The 17,989-nt window shown below is 41.8% G+C and overlaps 1 protein-coding gene across 7 annotated transcripts in view; it reads left to right on the top strand.

Annotated features, from left to right (window-relative positions):
- The window catches only part of ANKRD17 (ankyrin repeat domain 17), a 163,594-nt gene that overhangs the window by 99,638 nt on the left and 45,967 nt on the right, over nucleotides 1-17,989 (top strand). For 6 of the 7 annotated variants that reach the window (XM_069743524.1, XM_069743525.1, XM_069743528.1 and 3 more), the window contains 3 exons: nucleotides 9,613-9,761; nucleotides 10,249-10,360; nucleotides 10,625-10,770. In XM_069743524.1, coding sequence (XP_069599625.1) covers nucleotides 9,613-9,761; nucleotides 10,249-10,360; nucleotides 10,625-10,770 — 407 coding nt within the window. The remainder of the gene's footprint in view (nucleotides 1-9,612; nucleotides 9,762-10,248; nucleotides 10,361-10,624; nucleotides 10,771-17,989) is intronic. The other variant, XM_069743523.1, reaches the window with a different exon arrangement.

The raw sequence follows: 17,989 nt of genomic DNA, 5'->3' as shown, positions 1-17,989 counted from the left end.
CCACGCTGCCCAAGGTCCAAAGGTATGATCACACACTAAGATGAAACCTGAATGCGGTTTATTTCATCAATGCGTTTCAAGGTTTTCAAACCTCTTCATCAGGACAACACCATGTGGCTTGGTTTGGTGAAGAGGTTTGAAAACCTTACAATGCTTTCAGGAAATAAACCGCATTCATGCTCCAGCTTTGTAAGTGATACCAATTTTAGACATTTTCGCATTTCTGAACTACCTTTATTTCTCATCTATTTCAGTTTTTCAAACAGAAGAATTTTTCGGAATAGCCCCTATTCTCTGGAGTTTTCTGTGCTGTTGTGCATAAATGTGATTTTTCAGATTTTGTGTTATTCTATGCCTGATGAAGAGACCTGAATAGTCTTGAAAGCTTGCAATTTACCATCTTTTCAGTTGGCCATTAAAAGCTATCAACCACTGAGGACTCTAAATTCTAAATATTTTTCAGACTCCTGGGCACATTTCCAGCATCTTTTTAACCTTTTCATTGATTTCTATTGTAAAGTAATGATGGCCTTCCTAGCAGAACACGGCAGAAGCATGTTCATGGCACTTCTTTTAACTGCTTGGCGTATTTCAAAGCCTAAAAAGTATGAAAAAAAACTTCCAAAAGCCAGAATATATGAATAGCAAGTTGTTTTTACATGCTAATTAATAAAACCATTATACAGTTATATGAAAAAGTTTGGGCACCCCTATTAATCTTAAGCTTAATGTTTTATAAAAATTGTTTTTTTGACAACAGCTTTTTCAGTTTCATATATTTAATAACTGTTGGACACCGTAATGTTTCTGCCTTGAAATGAGGTTTATTGTACGAACAGAAAATGTGCAATCTGCATTCAAACAAAATTTGACAGGTGCATAAGTATGGGCACCCCACCAGAAAAGTGACATTAATATTTAGTAGATCCTCCTTTTGCAAAAATAACAGCCTCTAGTCGCTTCCTGTAGCTTTTAATGAGTTCCTGGATGAAGGTATTTTTGACCATTCCTCTTTATAAAACATTTCCAGTTCAGTTAAGTTTGATGGTCGCCGAGCATGGACAGCCCTCTTCAAATGATCCCACAGATGTTCAATGATATTCAGGTCTGGGGACTGGGATGGCCATTCCAGAACAGTGTAATTGATCCTCTGCATGAATGCCTGAGTAGATTTGGATCAGTGTCTTGCTGAAAGATCCATCCCCAGCGTAACTTCAACTTTGTCACTGATTACATAGTAACATAGTTAGTAAGGCCGAAAAAAGACATTTGTCCATCCAGTTCAGCCTATATTCCATCATAATAAATCCCCAGATCTACGTCCTTCTACAGAACCTAATTGTATGATACAATATTGTTCTGCTCCAGGAAGACATCCAGGCCTCTCTTGAACCCCTCGACTGAGTTTGCCATCACCACCTCCTCAGGCAAGCAATTCCAGATTCTCACAATTCCAGATTCTCCAGATTCATGAACATTGTCAAGAATCTGCTGATACTGAGAGGAATCCATGCGTCCCTCAACTTTCACAAGATTCCCGATGCCGGCATTAGCCACACAGTCCCAAAGCATGATGGAACCTCCACCAAATTTTACTGTGGGTAGCAAGTGTTTTTCTTGGAATGCTGTGTTCTTTGGCCGCCATGCATAACGCCTTTTTGTATGACCAAACAACTCAATCTTTGTTTTATCAGTCCACAGGACCTTCTTCCAAAAAGAGATTGGCTTCTCCAAATGTGCTTTTGCATATCTCAGCCGACTCGGTTTGTGGCGTGCTTGCAGAAACTGCTTCTTTCGCATCACTCTCCCATACAGCTTCTCCTTGTGCAAAGTGCGTTGTATAGTTGACCGATCCACAGTGATACCATCTGCAGCAAGTTGATGCTGCAGCTCTCTGGAGGTGGTCTGAGGATTGTCCTTGACTGATCTCACCATTCTTCTTCTCTGCCTTTCTGATGTTTTTCTTGGCCTGCCACTTCTGGCCTTAACAAGAACTGTACCTGTGTTCTTCCATTTCCTTACTATGTTCCTCACAGTGGAAATTGACAGGTTAAATCTCTGAGACAGCTTTTTGTATCCTTCCCCTGAACAACAATGTTGAATAATCTTTGTTTTCAGATCATTAGACAGTTGTTTTGAGGAGCCCATGATGCCACTCTTCAGAGGAGATTCAAACAGGAGAACAACTTACAAGTGGCCACTTTAAGTAGCTTTTCTCATGATTGCATTCACCTGGCTATGAAGTTCAAAGCTCAATGAGGTTAGAAAACCAAAAAAAGTGCTTTAGTAAATCAGTACAAAGTAGGTAGGAGTATTTAAAACAAGAAAATGATAAGGGTGCCCATACTTATGCACCTGCCAAATTTAGTTTGAATGCAGATTGCACATTTTCTGTTAGTACAATAAACCTCATTTCAATCATTTTCAGGCAGAAACATTACTGTGTCCAACAGTTTTAGATATATGAAACTCAAATAGCTGTTGCAAAAAAAAAACAATTTTTATAAAACATTAAGCTTAAGATTAATAGGGGTGCCCAAACTTTTTCATATAACTGTATTTCCTAACATTTTTTTTCAACAGACACAGTGTGAACATACTAACTGTAACATATGTGAAGATTTTTGGAGTTTGAACTTCTATGATTATCCTGTACACTGCAACTGAAGCACATTCATTGTGTAATAAGTTTCATATTTTCTGTATCAATTCCTCTTGGATTTTTACATCTCTGTTTGCAGTGAAGCAAAAGCAAATTTGTATTGTTTTACTCCCATGGAATAATTTGTCCTAGTGCACGGCTTCTGATAAAGAGATCTGAGACAGTTGCAGTTGACCATGTAGGGGAAACTTTTCTAAATAGTTGTACAGCCCTTGTCCGCCGCCAGGTGGGTGCAGTTTTGGCTTACCTCATCCCAACTGTCCAGTGGCTGTTATAAGTCCTGCGCATCTGTGATCATCACATTACTCGGACAGATTTTGTCACCATATAAATGACAGTTTCCATTCACTGACCCCATGCAGAGACATTCAAAACCATGAGAACTTGATTATATACAGTGGGGAATTTAAGTATTTGATACACTGCTTATTTTGCAAGTTTTCCCACTTACAGAGAATGGAGAGGTCTGTAATTTGTATTGTAGGTACACTTCACCTGTGAGAGACAGAATCTAAAAATACAAACCAGAAAATCCTATTGCATGACTTCTAAATAATTAACCAGAAAAATTCTGGCGCTCAAACCTGTCATTACCTGTATTAACTGCAACTGTTTGAGCTTGTTACCTGTATAAAAGACACCTGTCCACATACTCAATCACACTCCAACTTCTCCACTTTGGCCAAGACCACAGAGCTGTCTAAGGACACAAGGGAAAACATTGTAGACCTGCACAAGGCTGGGGTGGGCTACAACACAATAGTCAAGCATCTTGGTGAGAGGCAACAACTGTTGGCACAATTATTAGAAAATGGATGAAACCCAAGATGACTGTCAATCTCATTTGGTTTTGGGCTCCATGGAAGATCTTGCATTGTGGGGTAAGGATGATTCTGATAAAGGTCAGGAATTGGCCCAGCACTACACAGGAGGACCTGGCAATGACCTGTAGAGAGCTGGGACCATAGTCCCCAACATTACCGTTAGTAACGCGCTACGCCATCATGGACTAAAATCCTGCAGAGCTTGCAAGGTTCCCCTGCTCACGCCAGAACATGTCCTGGCCCGTTTGAAGTTTGCCAATGACATCTGAATTATCCAGAGGGTCATGGGAGAAGATTATATGGTCAGATGAGACCAAAATACAACTTTTTTGTTATCAACACCACTTGCTGTGTTTGGAGGAAGAAGGACTAGTACAACCGCCCAAGAACATCGTCCCAACCATGAAGCATGGTGAGGAAAACATCATACTTTGGGAGTGTTTTTCTGCAAAGGGGACAGGACGACTGCATTATATTGAATGGGGTTATGTATCGCAAGATTTTGCCCAACAACCTCCTTCCCTCAGTAAGAGAATTGAAGATGGGTTGTGGCTGGATCTTCCAGCATGACAGTGACCTGAAACACACAGAACTACTAAAGAAGTGGATCCGTAATTAGCATTTCAAGGTCCTGGAGTGGCCTAGAAATTCTTTGGAGGGAGCTGAAGCTCAATGTTGCCCACTGACAGCCAGGAATGGGCCAAAATCCCTGCTGCAGTGTGCAATTACAGAGATCAGACCCTGTAGTTTTTGACCAAGTTTGCACAAACACCGGTTTCTGTATCAAATATTAAGCTCTGTTTTTCTATTGTATCAAATTCTTATTTCATGCAATAACAATCAAATTAATTATGGAAAAATCAACCATATGATTTGCTAATTTTATTTTTAAGATTCTCAGTTGAAGTGTACCTACAATAAAGATTACAGACCTCTCCATTCTTTTTAGGTGTGAAAAGTAGCAACATTGGCAGTGTATCAAATACTACTTTTCCATACTGTAACTGGTTGTTTTATATAATGAAACGCTTGATTTGCTTCAGTTTTGCTAAAACTTAATGGATTTGCCAGCAGGAGAGGCTTCCTGTTTTTATCAAAAACCAGAATAAACTTTGTAGACCTCGCTAAAAAGAGAATAAAAGGTGTAATATGTCTCTCCAAGCCTCATTCCACACGTCCATAAGTGACTTGTGTATTCTGCAATATTTTTCACTGAATCTAAACTGCACGTGTTCCATGGAGCTGCAAAAAAATAAAAAAGAATCAATTACCCATACAAGTCTAGAGGTCTGTAAAGTAATGTCATGGATGGAAATTTTTGTAGGTTTTTTTATTTTTCTTTAACTGTAGTGAAAAACCATAAAACTCGAATTCAAAACACTGAGTAACTGTGTTTTTACATACAAGATAAGTCATGGACGTGTGAATGAGGCTTTGGAAGTGAGGAAATTAGAAAGTTGCTGACTCTTTCCTCTAGAATGGAGATGTGCAGAATTACACATTTTGTTTGGTGTAATTATGACTAAATAGGTGGCCTGTCCTGCTAATAGGGCCCTAGACCTTATTTAAGAGATTAAAAAAATTCCAAAGGTATGCACTGGGATATAAACTGGTGTGCACGCAGCATGTAAGCGCATGTTCACACTAGCTACTAAACAGAAAAAAAACCTAAAGACCTAAACCTAATGATTAAATACCCTGCAGCAAATAAATAGCATAGTGCATGAAAATAATATACGGAATTTAGTTACCGTAATATGGTTTTTGATTTAAAAAAAAAAAAAATGCGAACGCCATCCTGCCACTCCATGGTGACTGTAATTGGGACAGTCCTAACTCTAATATTAAAAACCTTAAGATTTGTCAAGTGACAGGCATGTAGATAAGGGCTGAGACGGACTCGCCTCAACCAGTGGACACACAGCTGAGGGAGACCACATCAATAATACCCAGCTCAAGGAAAGGCAGGCCACACCTTTATATGCACTGGGTGCATGTAGCACGTAAGCGCACGTTCACAGTAGCAGAAACAGAAAAAAATACAGAAACATTTAAGAGTAACTATTTATTTTTATCAATACTTTTCTCCAGCATGGATGGTTATGAAACTTTCCAAACCAGTTTATTAGGGAATTTCTCTGTTCCTGTAAGTAAATTGTACGCGAGTAGCTTCCAAACCGGTGTCTCATGAACTCTAGGGATAAGCAAAACACTCAGAAGAGGACATGGGTGCCGACCCTGTCACTGCCATCATCTGTACTCTGAATAAGTATCTTCTGAAATCCAGCTGGGGAAAAGCAGGTATGTTAAAGCCACTTACATGGAATTTATTCCTGGAAATGACAACAAATCTAATAAGGTGATCGGCAAAACTTCCTTACTTTCCATGCTGGACAAAATTGTTACCACAAAAGTGACCATTTGGTTGCTCTGTAATAAAGTGCGTAGAATCCTTGGGGTATGTTTCCACGGTCCAGATTGGCAGCGCTTTCGATGCAGCTCCATCCAAAGCGCTGCCGGCTTTTGTGCACGCGGTGATTCCGCACGTGTTCATAGAACCATGTGGAATCACCGCATCCTATACATGGGACAGTGATATTTATCTTGTGGAGACTGAGCGTCTCCGCAAGATAGACATGCTGCGGTCTAGAAAGACGAGCCGCATGTACGTAAACACAGAGAAGCTGGAGGCGTCTGTGCACGCATACTGGAGATGGGATTTCATAAAATCCCATCCACTATTCTGTAACATCTAGATGCTGCGGCTGTACGCAGTGTCCAATCCGCAGAGAATACTGACCGTGGAAACATACCCTTAGTTTCCTTTGCCCTCCCTGTAATGGCTCGTATAACACTGCAGACATTGCCACAGTTCCTGGTATTGTGGCTTCTGCTGTGATATGATATAAGGCAGGTTTTAGGTGTACTAAAGTGTACGCTGTGTGCAGAAATATCAGGCAAGTTGTATTTTAGAGGATTATTTTTTTATTATTGATCAACAACTATGTTCTCAATCAACCCAAAAGACTCATAAATATCAAAGCTTAATATTTTTGGAAGTTGTAGTGGGATTTTTTTTAGTTTTGACTATCGGAGGATTTCTGTTTGTGCAGGTAACTATTACTGTGCAGAATTATTAGGCAACTTAATAAAAACCAAATAGTTTCCCATCTCCCTTGTTTATTTTCACCAGGTAAACCAATATAACTTCACAAAATTTAGAAATAAACATTTCTGACATGCAAAAACAAAACCCAAAAAAATTAGTGGCCAGTATAGTCACCTTTCTTTATGATGACACTCACCAGCCTTCCATCCATAGGTTCTGTCAGTGGCTTGATCTGTTTACGATCAACATTGCGTGCAGCAGCCACCACAGCCTCCCAGACACTGTTCCGAGAGGTGGACTGTTTTCCCTCCCTGTAGATCTCACGTTTTATGAGGGACCACAGGTTCTCTATAGGGATCAGATCAGGTGAACAAGGGGGCCATGTCATTATTTTTTCTTCTTTGAGACCTTTACTGGCCAGCCACACTGTGGAGTAGTTGGAGGCATGTGATGGAGCATTGTCATGCATGAAAATCATGTTTTTCTTGAACGATACGGACTTCTTCCTGTACCACTGCTTGAAGTTGTCTTCCAGAATCTGGCAGTAGGTCTGGGAGTTGAGGTTCACTCCATCCTCAACCCGAAAAGGTCCCACAAGTTCATCTTTGATGATACCAGCCCATACCAGTACCCCACCTCCACCTTGCTGGCGTCTGAGTCAGAGTGGAGCTCTCTGCCCTTTACTGATCCAGCCTCTGGGCCATCCATCTGGCCCATCAAGAGTTACTCTCATTTCATCAGTCCATAAAACGTTTGAAAAGTCAGTCTTAAGATATTTCTTGGCCCAGTCTTGACATTTTATCTTATGATGTTCAAAAATGGTCGTTTTTCAGCCTTCCTTACCTTGGCCATGTCCCAGAGTATCGTACACCTTGTGCTTTTTGTTACTCCAGTAACGTTCAGCTCTGAAATATGGCAAAACTGGTGGCAAATGGCATCTTCACGCTTAATTTTCCTCAATTCATGGGCAGTTATTTTGCACGTTTTTTGCCCAACGCTTCTTGCAACCCTGTTGGCTATTTGCCATGAAACACTTGATTGTTCGGTGATCACGCTTCAAAAGTTTGGCCATTTCAAGACTGCTGCATCCCTCTGCAAGACATCTCACAATTTTTGGACTTTTCAGAGCCCGTCAAATCTCTCTTCTGACCCATTTTGCCAAAGGAAGGGAAGTTGCCTAATAATTAAGCACACCTTATATAGGGTTTTGATGTCCATAGACAACACCCTTCCTCATTAGAGATGCACATCACCTGATTTACTTAGTTGGTAGTTGCCTCTCAAGCCTGAACAGCTTGGAGTAGGACAACATATATAAAGTATCATGTGATCAAAATACAACTTGCCTAATAATTCTGCACACAGTGTAGTTTACACGCCAGGTAATGTACAGTGCTCGTTGGTTTAGAGCTCCACAAAGGGGAACTGTCACTTTAATTTTTATGTCCTAGTTCAATGAAAATGAGCATCTTTGTCATATATCAATTCAGAGGAATCTTACTTCTCTCTCCACCAGGACTAATCAGTCATTTTCCAAATCCTGAATTTCTGGGTAAAATCTGTATGCAGTGAAGACAGATTCTTACATTACTGAGATGAAGAACAATTGCTACGAAGATGTTTTGCCTCTAGCGCCTTCACTATAAATAGTATTGGAAAAGATGGCAGTTGCTACTGAGAAGATTCTATGTAGGTCAGTGTTCCCCAAGCTCCAGTCCCAATAGGTCATGTTTTCAGGATTTTCTTAGTATTGCACATGAGAGAACGTGGCATTTTCTCATGTCATGATTATTCCATCACCAGTACAATATTAAGGATACCAGGTAATATCTGTTGGGGGAACCGTGAGAACTAGAGCTTGGTAAGCATCGATATAAAGGGGAGAAGGAGGCCTTCTCTTCCCCTTCACATCTACATAGAATCCTATCAGTAGCAGCTCTCATCTCCTATCTCAGTCATGCAATCATCTGTCTTCACTGAATACAGATTTTACCAGTAAATTGAGCACTTGAAGAATGACTGATCAGTCCTGGTGGAGAAAGAAGCAGAGGTCGCTGAGACCTATTACAAAGATGCTTATTTTCATGTGTCCTATTAGTTTATAAAGTACAAATTGAAATGACTGCTGCTCTTTAAATATACAGGCCTAGAGGATAGTTGGGTAAGTATATGGAAAGAATTACATTCACTAACAAGGCACAGAAATTGAATGAATTAATTACCCTAAGCTTTCTGGTCTATATGGTTGTTACTAGCGATGAGTGAATGTGCTCTGATAACGTATTATCCGAACATGCTCAGGTGCTAACCTAGTGTCTTGTGTGCATGGATAGTACGTTCGAGTCTCTGCGGCTTATAAACAAACAGGCAATCCCTGCATGTGTTGAGGCTGTCGAACAGCCGGGAATCATGAAGCTCTAGGGACTCGATCATATTATTCGAGCACGCCTGAGATACCCGAATAACACCCTAGCAGGCTAAAATAGCACGTTATCCGAGCACGCTTGCTCATCAGTAGTTGCATGATGTATAAAGCAGACTTCCTGTCCATACGTAATGGTGTGGCCTGTGAGCATGGAGTGCTGTGTAATCTTATATGGACACTTGTTCCAGAGTCACCACTTTATATTCAGAACAATGGAAGAATTGAAGCATGGAAGAATTGAAGCATGGAAATGCTTCCAATAACCAGGTCCCATTGCTTTAGCGTTTTAATGCTTTTGCTATTGATTGGTAGGTTTAGGTTCTCTCCATGTCTTTGTTATTGAAAAGCTCCCCAGACCTGGACAACCCTTGGGGCCTCCAAGTGACAGATCCGGCAGAGCATTGTGGCTTCCATCATACAGGAGCCACAATTCCGAGGGTCACAGAGCCATTAATTCAGAGATGGTAAATGTTTAGTGATTTTGAGCACCTACTTATCAAAGTTTCACCTCCGACCTTGTATTAAACTTTTAATGCAACTGCGTACCTTATTCTTTTATAGCACTACTAAGTTGAGATATTTTATTCAACAGCAGTGAGTGGAAGAACGTCTGCAATCTCAAACACTCCTACCCACAGCATTGCAACTTCCATATCCCAACCTCAGACGCCAACTCCAAGTCCCATTATCTCTCCTTCAGCCATGTTACCAATCTACCCCTCCATAGATATTGATGCACAGGTAAGATATGTGATAAGCTGCTCCCATGGAAGTGGATGGAAAGTAACACACCCATATGTGGCCACACTTTTAATTTTTCGTTTGACTGAATATGAAAGCCACTTTTCAAGGATACTTTTTTCCACTAGCTGCAGTTCTTGGAAGTGGTGGGAACCCACATCTTTCAGACTTTTATGTTTGTTGTGGCGATTCCATTAATGTCCAGTTTAGAGTTACCCTTTAAGCTATACATTGTTTCCTGTTGGATTTTATGGTCAGAATCTAGGAATTATGCTTGTAAATACATCTTGAGCTACCACTGACATTGCTACAATATGGATTGGTATCGTTATACGGACATACAACGCTACGAATTTTCACAAAGATGTTGCGTTAAGCTAGCCCATTTTCCTTTTGGTTGCCCTGTTCACAATCTGTTTAGGATCTCTCTTATTAGGCTGAGTTGTAAGTCTATGTATTTTAATGAAGTAGTTCTCTTTTCTAATAGACTGAAAGTAACCACGATACCGCTTTAACCCTTGCTTGTGCTGGTGGCCATGAAGAGCTGGTGCAGACTCTTCTGGAAAGGGGAGCCAATATTGAACACAGAGATAAGAAAGGTAAAGGTATCCTTCCATTGAGAACAGGGCAGATAAAAAATCTGTAGCTTGGATGCCGTATTGATGGCCATTGCAATAACTACTTATCTATTGCTAAATATATGATTGGATCCTGCCCGAAGAAAAAAAGCTCTTCTGTTTTTCTACATATAAGCGGCTTGTAAGGGACTGGGAATGTCAACTAATGAATTCTGTATATTGTAATTTGCCCAATGTGTCGCACTTTAAATCTTTTTTTGTTTGTTTGGTTGTTTAAATTTATAGGTTTTACACCACTTATCTTGGCTGCAACTGCTGGTCATGTTGGCGTGGTCGAGATTTTGCTGGACAATGGTGCTGACATAGAAGCTCAGTCTGAAAGGACCAAAGACACACCATTATCATTGGCCTGCTCTGGTGGCAGACAAGAGGTATCAATCTTTTCTTATGTTTGGTAACAGACTTTGACATGTACGATAAACTAAAAACAGGGTTCTCGTGGGAGGCAAAACCCAAGGAGACAAAGTGCAATACAATTTCAAACTAAAATCACTAATTTATTAAGAATTTTAAAATGGCTTACAATAGTGAAACGCAGCAATTCCTCACCAATGTACGAGCTCAGTGTTGTCAAAAGCAACCAAAGTCCAATAGGGATCATCTAAGTATAAGCTAAGTATTCTAGGATAGATATGAGAATGTGAGAATGCAGTGGTAATATGGGGCACCCTGAAATGTAGACCATGCATCAGTGAATACATATTATATTATGTATTCACTGATCGTGGGGGTTTCTCTATATGGTGATCCATCTTTTATTATGATGAATTTCAGCATTTCCTATTACTGGGTGGTGGAAGTCAAGTTCATTTAATGTGTCAAATGGCCTCTTCATGGCGGTTTGGGAGTCAGGTGGAAGTTACGATGGACTAATCTGACCTAATAAAGGATTTAAAATCTCCTGGTGAACAGGGTCAGCTATGGAGGGCCAGCCTGAAGGATGTGATATGGTAGCACTTTCGGCTATCCGACCTGGTAAAGTAGGTCGGACAGCTGGGATATCACAGTATCTGGGAATCCCTGCAACCAAGTACCCCACCTTACTCCCAACGTTGGTTGAATAATCCTGAGATTTAAATAAAACACTGGCCATTTTGACATCCAAACCTTGTGTGTTTTGTACTTATTAGGGTTGAGGGTTGCCAGTTATGATATGATCTGTTGTATGGGGGAGTGAGGGTCCGTCCATTCCCATATGCATTAGTCAAGATTTCCCTGGAACCCCTTAGCACGGGGAGGGTCAGACCATAATGCATGGTTGAAGTTTTAAGTTTCATAGCTGTGTAGTTCTTTTAGTTAATGGGATCCTGCATTGTAGGGCTGAGCACAGGATGTATGCTTGTTGCATTTTTAGAAGAGGAGAGTTTATCGGGGGGTTGAATCCCTCTTCCTATCCCTTTTGTTTGTGTGTGTGTGTGTGTGTGTGTATATATATATATATATATATATATATATATATATATATATATATATATATATATATATATATATATATATATATATATATATATATATATACACATACATATATACACATACCTTCTCGCCCCCCAGTGAGGGGTGTTTTTTTTTTTTCTTCTTTTTTTGTCCTTTATCATTCACTAGTCCTCTATCTAAGGCGGTGTTCCCCAACTCGATCCTCAAGAGCCACCAACAGGTCATGTTTTCAGGATTTCCTTAGTATTGCACAGGTGATTGAATGCTTGCTTGTCCAGGTGATGCAAGTATCACCTGTGCAATACTAAGAAAATCCTGAAAACAGGACCTGTTGGTGGCTCTTGACGACCGGAGTTGGGGAACACTGATCTAAGGCCTGGGAGTTTAGGGGTTCTGCGCAGGATCTTTAGTTGTAACAAGCATAGCGCTTTTCTGAACATTGAGTTCAGATGTTGCTCCTGCGATCTGTTGTAGCCATTTCTCCCAACTTATGAGCACTTGGAACGGTGACCCCTATCACCACTGGAATCACTGTTGCCTTCACCTTCCACATCTTCTCCAGTTCTCCTTTGAGGCCCTGGTATTTATCTGGCTTCTCATATTCCTTCTTTCTGATGTAGCTGTCACTTGGCACTGCCACATTGATTATCACTGCTGTCTTCTGATCCTTGTCTACTATCACAATGTCTGGTTGGTAAGCAAACACCTGCTTATCCGTCTGAACCTTGAAGTCCCACAGGAATTTAGCCCTTTCATTCTCCACCACTTTTTCTGGGGTCTCCCACCTGGACTTCCAGGGGACTTCGCCTATATGCTGTGCAGATGTTCTGTATACAATTCCTGCTACTTGGTTGTGGCGTTCGGTATACACTGCTTGCATTCTGCATCCTGCCACTATGTGTTGGACAGTTTCTGAGGTTTCTTTGCATAGTCTGCCCCTTGGGTCTTGTCTTGTGTGGTAGATTCCTGCTTCTATGGAACTGGTACTTAGTGCTTGCTCTTGTGCCGCTATGATTAGGGCCTTTGTGCTGTCTCTGAGTCCAGCTTTCTCCAGCCATTGGTAGGATTTCTCCATGTCAGCCACCTCCATTATCTGTCTATAGAACATCCCATGTAGCGGTGGCTTGTCTTGGAATTGTGCTTCATGTTCCTGTTCTTCCTTCCAGATCTGTTGCTGCCTTAGGCTTATTCTCCGCATCGCATCTTTTAGTGCCATTTTTCTGATGTATTCCTGGATACCTCTGGTTTCATCTGTGATGGTTGCTTATCAAGCCTCGACCACCCTCATTTCTGTTGGTATACAATCTTTGAGTGTTGGACTTAGGGTGGAGACCTCCATGCATTGTGAGGAGCTTTTGTGTCTTCACAACTGCAGCTTCTATCTCTTCTTTGGGCCAGCACACTATGCCAGCAGGGTATCTGATAACTGGCAGGGCATGGCGTGGATTTTATTCTTCCCATTGAGCTGGCTCTTCAGGACCTGTCTTACTCTTTGATGGTATTTGGATGTTGCTGCTTTCCTTGCTTCCACATCAGGGTTACTATATCCCTGTGGGATGCCGATGTACTTGTAGCATGTCTGTACATCTGCTATGTGCCCTGCTGGTAATTCCACTCCATCAGTCTTGACTACCTTGCGTCTCTTTATTACCAACTGGCTGCACTTCTCCAGTCCGAAGGACATCCCGATGTCTTCGCTGTAGATCCTTGTCAGGTGGATCAATGAATTGATGTCTCGCTTTGTTTTTCGCATACAGCTTGATATCATCTACGTAGAGGAAGTGGCTGCTGGTGCTTCCACTCTTGAACTTGTATCCAAAGCCAGACTCTGTAATTATCTGACTGAGGGGGTTCAAACCTATGCAGAACTGCAATGGGGACAGTGCATCACCTTGGTATATGCTGCATTTGATGGTCGCTTGTGCTAGTTGTCTTGAGTTGATTTCTAATGTTGTTCTCCATAGCCCCATTGAGTTTGAGGAAGGTTCTTAATTTCCTGTTGAAATTGTAGAGAGCCAAGCAATCACAAATCAATGTGTGTGGCATTGAGTCATAGGCTTTGCTGTAATAAATCCAGGCTGTGCTGGGATTGGTCTGTCTGGACCTTGAGTCTTGAGCAACTGCTCTCTACTAGGAGCCTGTGCTTAGTCTCTGCTGTTGGTCCTAATGCCTTTCTGAGCTGGATTCATGTACTGTCTCATATGGTTCGGTAGCTTGGTGGCTATGATGCCTGACAGGAGTTTCCATGTTGTTGGGCGGTAGTTGGATGGAACTGTTCCTTTGTGAGGATCCTTCATGATCAGCACTGTTCTTTCTTGTGTTGGCCAAGCTGGGTGGTGGCCTACTTCTAGCAGTTGGTTCATCTGCTTAGCCATGCGTTCATGTACTGCTATTAATATCTTTAGCCATTAGGTGTGGATCATGTCTGGACAGCAGTTGCTGTCCAGCTATTCATGTTTTTGACCCGCTGTTGGATGTCTGCTTCTGTAATGGTGATTGGTTCTTGCTCTAGCTGAATGCAGTGTTTTATTCTCAGATCTTGCAGCCACATTGCACTGGTGTTGTGTGTTTTTTCTCCTCCCATATGTTGTTCAGTCTCTGCTATTGGTGGTGTTGCTGCCTTGGTGCTGTTACTCTGTAGTTGGGAATACACCTTGGATGGTTCTTTGGAGATCAGGGCATTTATCTTCTTGGCCTCAGCTTCTCTAGTGTATCTCCCAAGTCTTGCAGCGAGTTCCGTGAGCCTTTGTTTAGCAGTGTCTGTAGGGCTTCAGTTGGGGTCCAGCTTGGTCTTATTCTTGATCTTTACACCCTTCAGTATTTGTTAGTTGACTGACTTCCCTTTGTGTCGCCTTGATCTTTATCTCCAGTCTTCTTTTCCAAGGGGGGCACATACTTCTGTTGTTCTTGCTTGTTGTAAAGCCAAGCATTTCCATGGTGGTTGAGGCAGTAGCATAGATCATTTTATTAGTTTGAGTTATGGTGGTGGTAGGTATTGGCATCTTCTAGCATACGGTCTGGTCTTGTGGTGTTTCTTTGCTGAGCCTTGGCAGTTGATCTCTGGTATTGATGGTGTTTAGCTTATCTAAGATCTTCTGTTTCAGATGAGGGGGTGGATCTGCATTGAAGTTGATCCATCTCAAGTTGTGATAATAGCTTTCTCTTTGACATTGAAACTAGTTGTTTCTCAGTCAATGGACATGCAGGTCTTCTATCCATCCAGTGTTTATAGTAGCATTTCATCAGATCCCGGTTCTCTTGCCTTGTCCATGTATGGTTTTTTTTCCAGTAGCCCATTTTTCATATTGTCCTGGTATCTCGACATCTGACTCAGATCGTGTTAATCCTGGCAACCTCCAAGTTGGCATGACTCCTTTTTGTGACACTCTTATGTTTATTGAGGTAGGCACTATAGTGTTAGTAGTCTACTGTATTTCCAACAGGATTGGAACCTGGGAGTCTCCATGTTGGTGGTTGTGCACTTTAACCACCACCCTACAACTACCACCTAAGGTAGGTATAGTGTAGGAGCCTTGGTATATTTAATTTATTTTTCCACAGGGCAGAGCTGGGATTTGGACCCCAGTCTCCCGTGTCATAGAAAAAATAAATCAATGAATTGGGAAAAAGGGGAGAGAAGGACACATGTAGCAACCTTAGGGTACCGTCACACAGTGGCACTTTGATCGCTAGGACGGCACGATCCGTGACGTTCCAGCGATATCGTTACGATCTCGCTGTGTATAACACGCTACTGCAATCAGGGACCCCGCTGAGAATCGTACGTCGTAGCAGATCGTCTGAAACTTTATTTCGTCGCTCGATCTCCCGCTGATATCACTGAATCTGCGTGTGTAACGCCGATTCAGCGATGTCTTCACTGGTAACCAGGGTAAACATCGGGTTACTAAGCGCAGGGCCGCGCTTAGTAACCCGATGTTTACCCTGGTTACCAGCGTAAACGTAAAAAAAACAAACACTACATACTTACGTTCAGCTGTCTGTCCCCGGTGCTCTGCTTCTCTGCACTCCTCCTGCATCCTGTGTCAGGGCCAGCCAGCCAGAAAGCACAGCGGTGACGTCACCTCTCTGCTTTACGGCTGACAGTGCAGAGGAGAGCACAGCGCCGGAGGACAGACACGGAATGTTACCCGGGGACCTCGGGATCGTTGGTCGCTGGAGAGCTGTCTGTGTGACAGCTCTCCAGCGACCAAACAGCGACGCTGCAGCGATCGGCATCGTTGTCGTATCGCTGCAGCGTCGTTTCAGTGTGACGGTACCCTTACTTTGCAATGGTACAGACCCATGTGTACCGAGCCCCAACACACGTTTCACTCTGTTTGTTCTGGGGGTGTGTGTGACACACGTCCAGTCTTTTTTTTTATCGTTTTTCTCTAGCTTTTGATCTGTAATTTTCCTTTTTTTTTTGCCCACAAAGTATAAAATCCTTCCCACCCTTCCTGTCTACTACTACATCATGGTGGCTTTAAGTAAACCTTTGATCCCAATTTCAGGTAACAAAAAAAGCTTGGTGTATGCACATGTTAGGGTTTGGTTACTTGGCTACTAGTCTGGCAGTTTGTGTTTTCTTTGAAGATTTCAGCAAACTTACTGAATAACATTTGTGCAGTCTATGAATTTGTTCTGAGAAATAGTATTTCCTCCATCAGATCTTCCTTCATAGATGACCTCACATCTGACCTAATTATTTTAAGGTTAGAGAACAACCTATCTACAGTAAATTGGTGGCAAAGCAGTAACCACATGGACTACATCTCTAACAATTTCAGGGTATAAAGGAATTGCCTCGTGTACAGTCAGTTTTGATTAATAATTGAACTCTTCTACTTCTTTGAGAGGAAGTGAAAAATTTTGCTGAAATATGGTCAATATGTTTTCTATGGGAGTGGAATCTTTTTCTCTGCATCAATGCTTTGCCTGCTCCGTGTCGTTCAAATACTTGTCGAAATCAATCTTTTCATCTGTTGAGGTTGAAAGATCAACAGCAGCAGCACTGGCAGGACCCGAGTCCTCTTGCTCTTGGCCGTCCTGTAGCTCATCCTAACTGCTACCTCAATCTAAGCTGCTTTTCATTTAGTAAGCTGTTGATCATCTAGCAATATACAATGACTCGGGTCCACATAAACAGCTGCTAGAAGTGTTTTATTTTCTAATAGCAGTGTCTCTCTGTTTCATTGAAGCAGCAATGCCATCTGCGACTAAACCTCCTCTTTGGGACAGGCAAAACAACAAGTTCTTCCACTCCTTCATAAAAATGCCAGGAGTTAAATCCTCAGCTTGTAACTTTTTTTAGTCACTGTAAATGGGTGATGAAGCAATTCCTTCAATTTAGCCACCTGTGTCCATTGACCTTCAAGTAGTGTTACCTGAGGGTTGGACATATCTACAAGTAAGGGTTTTATCTCAAGCAATCACTCAATCATTAAATAGATGCTGCCCCACCGACTTGCTCAATCCACAATTGCCCCTTTTCCACCACGTCTCTTCAAGATGGAATCAATTTTATGGGTTCTGGCAGTAATAGCCAATTTCCTCACTTTGCTAATCAGTGTTCCAGCATGTCCCTCTTGCAGAGTATCTCTTATTGCCAGCTGCAGCGTGTGCACAATACAGCGCATGTGATGAATAGGAAAGAGGTGTGAAGCAGCTTCAATAAAATCATCCAATTGTAAAGAATCATTTTTCTGCACTTCTGTAGTAATATCTGTTTGTTTCTTCATTATGGGAACAGGACTGTAGCCTTCCATCTCCAACATACTGAATGTGAAATGTTCTTCTAGCTGCTGTTCACCTTCATTATTCTCATTCATCAGTTTAATTGTACTTATCATGTTTGCAGCATTATCAGTTACACTAGCAAGAACCTGTGGTTTTTTTTTTTTAGTTCATAATCTTGCAGAACTTTTTCCACTAAGGTGTGGAGGAACTGTGAAGAGCTTTAGTATCTTAGGCTACTTTCACACTTGCGTCGGCCCGACGTACCGACGCAAGTTGTGAAAGAAATGAACAACTGGGGCAGCGGATTCAATTTTTCAATGCATCCGCTGCCCCATTGTAATGCCTGGGGAGCAGGGGGCGGAGTTTCGGCCGCGCATGCGCGGTCGAAAATGGCGGAATCGGCGCACAAAAAAA

The sequence above is a fragment of the Ranitomeya imitator genome, chromosome 1 (genome assembly GCF_032444005.1).
Source record: "Ranitomeya imitator isolate aRanImi1 chromosome 1, aRanImi1.pri, whole genome shotgun sequence".
Lineage (NCBI taxonomy): Eukaryota > Metazoa > Chordata > Amphibia > Anura > Dendrobatidae > Ranitomeya > Ranitomeya imitator.
This window is presented reverse-complemented; position numbering and strand designations above follow the sequence as displayed.